The 7,351-nt window shown below is 45.8% G+C and overlaps 1 protein-coding gene across 1 annotated transcript; it reads right to left on the reverse strand.

Moving 5' to 3' along the window:
* Positions 1-694: 694 nt before the first annotated feature.
* On the reverse strand, positions 695-4,376 carry TXNDC15 (thioredoxin domain containing 15). Its single transcript, XM_058849086.1, has 5 exons — positions 4,228-4,376; positions 3,771-4,141; positions 3,079-3,242; positions 2,754-2,884; positions 695-2,067 (listed from the first exon to the last, which is right to left on the reverse strand). Exons 1-5 carry the CDS (start codon positions 4,289-4,291, stop codon positions 1,871-1,873), a joined length of 927 nt encoding a protein of 308 aa, XP_058705069.1. The 5' UTR covers positions 4,292-4,376; the 3' UTR covers positions 695-1,870.
* Between the last annotated feature and the right edge of the window lie 2,975 nt (positions 4,377-7,351).

Below are 7,351 nucleotides of genomic sequence, written 5' to 3' on the forward strand. Positions count from 1 at the left end.
CAGCGGCCAGCGAGCCGGCAGCGAGGGGACACAGAGAGAGAGGAAGGGGGGCTGCCTCCGCCACAACAGCCGCCGAGATGGGGGTGGGACCGGCAAAGCGGGGACCGGTCAGGAACGAGGAGGCTCAGGCACCGCATCGCTCTGTGCAACCCCCTGGAAGGAACTGGAGTGAGGGGGAGACCGATCTCTACTGCCGTGCTTGCAGTGAGAGGATCACAACTGGCGTAAAGCTGAGATTGGAGGATTCAGATCAGATTTTAGGAAAAACCTTTTTATTGTCCGGGTGGTCAGGCAGTGCACCGCTGCCCAGGGAGGTGCTGCAGGCACCATCCCTGGAGGGGTGTAAGCGGCGCCCGGATCTGGCGCTGGGCGAGGCGGTTCAGGGGTTACAGTGGCGGTGCTGCTGCAGGGCTGGACTGGACGCTCTAAAAGGTCTGTTCTAACCTTGATGATTCCATGATTTGTGACACCTACCCGGGAGGAGAACGGCCGAGCTGAGCTGCGGGCCGCGGCCGCTGGTGGATTCTGTCTCCAGGGAGCAGACAAGAGTCATTTCCACCCCAGGGGACCGCACCAAAACAGCCCCGTTCTGTTTGTAAATACATCACTGTTTCTTTAGCAGTGCGGACATAAGCACTGGGGACAATCCAACCCTGGGCCTCTCAAACAACCCAGATGGCAGAGGCAAGAATGCTCCAATTTATCATTACAATCTTTATTAATAACATCCATCCTAGCTTTATCTTCAGTCACACCAAAGTTTTACCAGTGGGGTTTCCTTTTTGGACACAGATATACATGATCTCTGTTTTCCAGACAAAAAGATAGAGCCAGCAGAGAAATACATGAAGAATTATGTTTACAGATATGAGCTGTCAAACATATGTCTTAAGACTGTCTTTGTTGTATCTTAATTTGCTCTCTAAAGCACCCTATCACGGTACTCTGGCAAGCCTCCCCCATAATAAATACTATGCAGTCACATAATCCAAACCCCACACAACATACCAGTCCATACCTTATCCAAAGCCCTCCATACTAATCATAACTAAAAAAAAACCCATAAATTCTTTATGTAGCCTCAAGTGGAGTGTGGAACTAGCAAACATGGTACTAGAAATTTAAATAAGCATCAAGACTGGTCTTGATAATTTAGGCAGGTCAGTTGAAGTTCAGAAATTGCATGTTTTTCCTTCTGAAAGAAAGCGACTTAAAAGGTTACACTAAAACCGTGATTTATTTTTTTAAAAAGGACAATCAATACAATTCCATCCAACAGAAATGTGGTAAATAAGTTGTATACATACACAGAAATAGTAAGGTGAGCTTGGGAAGTAACTCTAAATCTCATAAAAAACTGCTACCAAATCAAAACTCAGAGCAAAGCGAATGAGAAGACCAGCACTGAACCCCAGTGCCAGAGGTGGGAACAGTCACCTCCAAGGGAGTGAAAAATAATTTAAAACATCTTCATAGTTCATTTTATGGACAGTCAAACTAATGTACCAACACCTCCCTTCACCACCCTTTTTCCTTGCAGTTCTACACACAGACCAATGTGCTGTAAAAATCTTCCCTGATCTACAAATTAGAACTGTACCTCTAATTACATAAGAGTCCATTAAAAAAAGTCAATCAGAGCAGCTTAATAAATACTTTAGTTCATGTTTTTTCATACTTGTTCACTTATACCTGTAATCACCACAAATGTGCCCCTTACAGATTCAGTTGATAAATAAAGCAAATTTTTAGTCATTATTATAAATTACAACCAACAAATTCAACAGTTCATTCTTAGGTACTTCTAGTCCATAGAAATTCCCACTTTACCAATAACTGGAAAATTTTGTCCCTGTTGGAACATGTGAGGTTATTCCTGATGTTCGTGCTCTTGTCCTGGGATGAGCCACCGGATGCTCTCGGTGCGAACGGTGGCGTACATGACAAAGCCAGCCAGGAAGAGCACAGAGAACAGGAGCAGCCAGTCTATGCCTTTTGTCAGAACACTGGGCAGGGGCCCTTCCCAGTCCTCCTCTGTCACAGCCACATTGCTTTTAGCTTCTATCCCTAAAAAATAAAGCACTTGGTTAACATCATAATCACTAAATACAAAGAAGCTGGTTCTATCTGGAGCTTTGTTCCTGCTCTCAAACTAAGGCTTAAACACAGGTAGACTTAAAATTTTGGTGAGATGGCCCCTGTGCATTAACATATACCCAGGATATAATTTACTTATATAAAAATTTAGTGATTTTTATATGTATTTGCATAACAGAAAACTTGTTCTGTCCTCCCATAGCACAGCCTTGGATAAGTTGTGGGGGTTTTCCAGCGCATGGAAATTTAATTAAAAGTGATTTTCAGGAATCTAATTTTTGTTCATTTCTGGAAATGCAGATCCACACAGCACTTCAATGTGGATTAGAAGAGAGCTAGCTGGGTGGCAAAGAGAGTTTTATTTATTTCATTCTTAATTAAATCTTTGGGCAGAAAGATGTGCTCCATCCTTCTGGCAGCCTCTCCAGCTAAACCTCACTGTTCCACCTGCTCTGTGCCAGCAGTCCAAGGGGCTGAGTTTCTGCTCTCAGCACAGGCTGAAATCCAGCTCATGGCAACAGCTGATTAAGTGAACCTCTGCTGGGTTCTCTTAGGGATATTCATATTAAAGAACATACACAGGGACAGGAAAGCCCAATTTGGACCTTAAAGCCAGCCTGTGCTTCCCACTGACAAAGCAGGGCTGATTTACACACCTGTCTGGTTAAAGATGAAGTCTTTCAGGGTTTCCAGCGTTCTCTCTGTATGATTAAATCTAGCCATAGGTTTAGCACCTTGGAAAAGGAGGATATTTGGTACAGCCACAGTTCCAAATCTAGTTGATAAGCTACAGAAAGAAAAAAACAAAGCATGAAGGAAATTAAATCTTCTGGAGAAAGAAATAAAGACAGTCACAATACTAAAAGTGTTAGTTTCACAAAATAAAGTTGTCATTTTACGTAGAAAAAAAGTCACTCCTGTTTTTAAAACTCAAGACTAACAGGAATAAATTGCAGCTAGAGCATAGGGAATGTGAGTTACCTGCTGTGCTGGGATGCATCCAGTGCCAGGAAGCGAAGAGTGGGAAATGCTCGGGGCAAAGAGTTAAAATGAGGTGCCAGGCTGGCAGAAAAGCGGCACCACGGTGTGTAGAACAGGACCAGTGTACAGTCACTGCTGTTTGGGTTCAGGAACTCCATCAGGTCCTTGGAGAAAGCATGAGAACAGACATGAACAATTACATATTTAACAGAGTTAAATTCTGTGCAGGGATGCAACATTCAGCAATCAATTAGATACTTGGCAATACTGATCAAGCAGCTGCACCTTTTAAAACAGGTGGAGAATTGTATATAACCTTTTTTTAAAGTTGTTTTAAAAGTTTATTACTTAAAAATATACATACACATAACTGTTACAAGAAATGAGCTGGCACTAACTGCCATTAATGATTTCCAAGAGAAACACCAGAACACAGAGCAAGCTGGCAGTACCCTGCAGGCACAGAGATAACACACAGAGACACAAGAAGCGAGCTCTAACTCCTTTTTTTTCTGCTCAGAATGGTGCAAAAAGCCTCCTTGCCCAGTCATATATGTTCTTCGGTATTACTGAGCACGTTGCACAAGGAAATTCACTAAGTCAAGCACCGAAAGCAACAAGCTGACGGGGCATCTTCCAGCACCCTCAGGCGTTCACACCAGCAGCGGGCAGTGAGCGGGCCGGCCGCGTACCTGGGACACATTCAGGATCTGCAGCGTGAAGCGCTCGATGCCCGTCGTGTTCCTCTCCTCGCAGTTCACCTTGGGAGCCTTGGCGCCGTCGGTGCCGTTCTGCTCCTCAGCGGCCGCGGGCAGCACGGCCTCCAGCACGGGCGGCTCCCGGGCCTGGGCGGCCGCGGGGTCGCTCCCCGCCGGCCCGCACGCATCGCCCGCGGCTGCCCCATCGCAAACCTCCGCCGGGCCGCCGCTCGCCTCGGCCGGCACCGCCGACAGCAGCACGGGCTGCTCGGCCAGGGCCCCGCTGCCCAGCATCGCGTCCGCCATCTCGGCCGTGCGGTACCGCACCGGCTCGGGGCCGCCCGCGCTCCGCTCCGCCGCCGCCCCTGAGGGAGAGACACGGACGGAGAGAGGGGTCAGCTCCGCGCCCCGCCCGCCCCGCCACCGCCAACCCAGAGCCCCCTGGCCGCACCTGCGGGAAGGGTCGCAGCGAGCCAGGCCAGCGCCAGCAGCAGCCGCCACACGCTCACCCACATCCCCGGCCCCGGGAGCCGCCACCGCGTCTCCCCGGACAACGAGCGCTTCCGCCGGATCCCCGGGACACTTCCAGTTCCGCTGCCTTCCGTATTTCCGTGGGAAGAGCCCTGAGGGGCTGAGGGTGGTGCTGGGGAGCGGGGGCTGAGCCCTGGCCGTGTTAGGTACAAAGAGGGTGGGTTTAAGCGAGTTTTCTCGCGGCCTCGCTGAAGCCCGAATTGGGAGTGTTCAGCCTGGTGACTTAACTACGGCCTCCCACAACCTGAAGGGAATTTACAGGAAGAATGGGACAACACAAGCGCATGTTGTGACAGGACAAGGGAGAATGGTTTAGATCAGATAGTAGGAAAAAAATTCTTTATTAAAATTATTTTAAGAAAAAAATTACTGTGAAGGTGGTGAGGCCCTGGTTGCCCAGAGAAGCTGTGGTTGCCCCAGCCCAGTTTGGATGGGGCTTGGAGCAAGCTGGGATAATAGTGCAAGGTGTCCCTGGCATGGCAGGGGCATGGGCCGAGTTGTTCAAGGTCTCTTCCAATCCAAACCATCCCATGACTCTGGGACCCCGCCTTGCAGGGCCGAGCCCACCCGGTGTTACCGCAGCCGCTGCCCGGGCCCGCTGCTGGGCTGCTGATGATGCTGGAGGCGTTTCGGTATTGACTTAAATGAGCTCAGGTTGGAAACTCTTGCAGCGAGGCAAGTGCCATCCCCCGGCCTCGGCAGGCTGCTGTGACTGATCGGTGAGGGAGCTGTAACATCCCAAAGGCTGTTTACAAGCCGCTTGCAGCCCCAGCATTTCCTCACAGCCGCATGAAGGATTTGCCTACTCCCTCGTTAGGGAAGAACGGTCCCGTTCGGGAGCTGTTTGCACACAAACTGTTCCTTAACCTACAGCAGGCTGGGGTAAGGGTAAAACGCGGCAAACTAAAGGCATATTTTTAAAACTAAAAAGTAGACTTCTTGTCCAGCAGCTTATCAACTAAAGCTCCCAAGCAGAAAGGCAAGATTAATACTCCCATATGCCTTTTTAGGAAATTGTATTTTTCCTGTTGCAGAATTAGTTTTTACTTTATTTCAGTTTAATAGTGAACCCTTCAGACTATTTGGGGCAGTTTGAAAGTGAACACATTTGAAAACGAACACATTACTTCAAGTGCTGGTATCTTTTTAAACACACTTCCTTAAAACTGCCAACAGTGCAAAATGACGTTTTGCCAAAACTCTGCATCTGTCAAAAACTGATAGTTATGACCTATGGGAGCACGAACACACTGGAAAAGGGCAGGAAAAATCAAGTACATATGTATAAATGAAGATGGGGTAATTTATTACAGAAATGGGATTTGATGCTTTGTTTTTACTCAGGTGTACTTCTCCAACTGTGTTAATCCTTCCAGCACACATTTTCTTGCTTGAAGCTTTTTCTTTCAAAGTCCAATTTGCATAAGCACTAATAACGAGGACATAATATTTTAAAAATAGAAAACATGAGGTTTGCACATAGAGGGAAAATATTTAATTAGATTAGCTGATGCAGAGCAAGCCTGAAAGCAAAAGCACAAAGGGAATCCAAACTGGTGCAGACTAGCAAAGAACAAGCTGCCCCATTCCCCCTTCTCCTTATGTTTTAGTCAAAACAGCATTTTCAATTTGAAAACGATTTATCTGTGAATTTAATCTTAACATAATATCCTTCCTGCCATAACACTAATCAAAATAACACAGTTTTTTTACAGTGACTGTAAGTAATCCATGTTTAACAGGTACAACATGACTAATTCACTCTTTGTGCTACTTAAAAGAGCTCACATCAAGGAGATGCAGAAGCATAAAAGTGCCAGTCCAGCCCCAAAACGAGCCCTCTGCTGTCTCACCATACATGTAACTGAGGTCATGAAAAGGAAGAACCATTTTAAAGACCCCTTGAAGATGTGCAGTTTGCATAGCTGATACCCCAGCAGTGCTGGTCTACCAGCATGAATAAATTCTGAACTGGTCCTGTCATCAGAAGCCACACCTGGTTGCACATACCTGCTGTGCACTGAGGAACAGACTCCCTGCAGCTTCCATCCTTCCATTCATTCCATGGCAGAGAACACACAGCCACTGGAAGCAGTCAAGCAACTTCCAACACACCTGAAAAGGCTGGATTCTTGTTTGATACTATTTGTGACTGATGTAACATCAAATACTTAAGGTTTCCTCACAACAAATAAAATAATGCATGTTGCTCATGCACTCATGTCCAGGAACTGAGATTTTTAGACCAGCATGTAGCAAACTCTGTTCTGAACATATCCAGTAACCTTGAAAGACAAATATTTAGAACTATCAGAATAGCCAACAAAAAAAAACCCCAAAAAGCCAACCAACCAACCCAACCAACATACCAAATGTCCTTATCAGGTAAATTCAAAAAGCCTGCAAAGTAACAGCAACTGGCATTTGGAATGTTCCAACTCCAGATGTATTCAAAGCCTTTGAAAGTTCATGGAAAAGAAAAAGGGTGCTGGAGAGCAAGCAGAGGATGCAGGCCTGCAAGTCTGGACTGCAGCTTCTGGTGGGATTCCTGTTCTTCCCCAAAATTATTGAAAAACTTCAGTAAAGAGAAAAAATGTGTTGAGTGGCAGAGTACATCTTACCAACACAGATAAATTGGAATATTCCTGGAATACAAGGATAAATACATCTTATTCATCACAGACTAATGAATTATGACCACCATTCCATGAAAACTTTATTTATGAGTACTTTCAAATTGATTTCCATGTGCAACAGAGGAAAAAGTTAGCAGTTGACTATTTATCCATACAGGGTTATAGCTCCTTTCCTCCCCTTTTCTCCTATTTGAATGAAAAGACAAGAACAATTAAGTTACTGTCACACTGTTTTTAATTAATTAAAAAATAAGCAAGATTCCTCTACATCCTGACACCTTGTAACTCAGAGTCTTTTTGCCTTAATGCAAACATACGTAATATGCCTGTAATAATCAGGTAATGTTGTCAGCTGGCATCTTCAGTCAGAATTTAAAAGATATTAAAAAAAAACCCAGAGAAAAATGG

The sequence above is a fragment of the Poecile atricapillus genome, chromosome 13, assembly GCF_030490865.1.
Source record: "Poecile atricapillus isolate bPoeAtr1 chromosome 13, bPoeAtr1.hap1, whole genome shotgun sequence".
Lineage (NCBI taxonomy): Eukaryota > Metazoa > Chordata > Aves > Passeriformes > Paridae > Poecile > Poecile atricapillus.

Excerpts from the sequence above, each read along its gene's own strand:
- TXNDC15 (XM_058849086.1), bottom strand. The coding sequence starts at position 4,291 with ATGTGGGTGAGCGTGTGGCGGCTGCTGCTGGCGCTGGCCTGGCTCGCT. Across the intron at positions 2,885-3,078 it reads GATGCATCCCAGCACAGCAG|CTTATCAACTAGATTTGGAA; the intron begins GTAACTCACATT and ends TTCTTTCTGTAG. Across the intron at positions 2,068-2,753 it reads CTTCATCTTTAACCAGACAG|GGATAGAAGCTAAAAGCAAT; the intron begins GTGTGTAAATCA and ends TTTATTTTTTAG.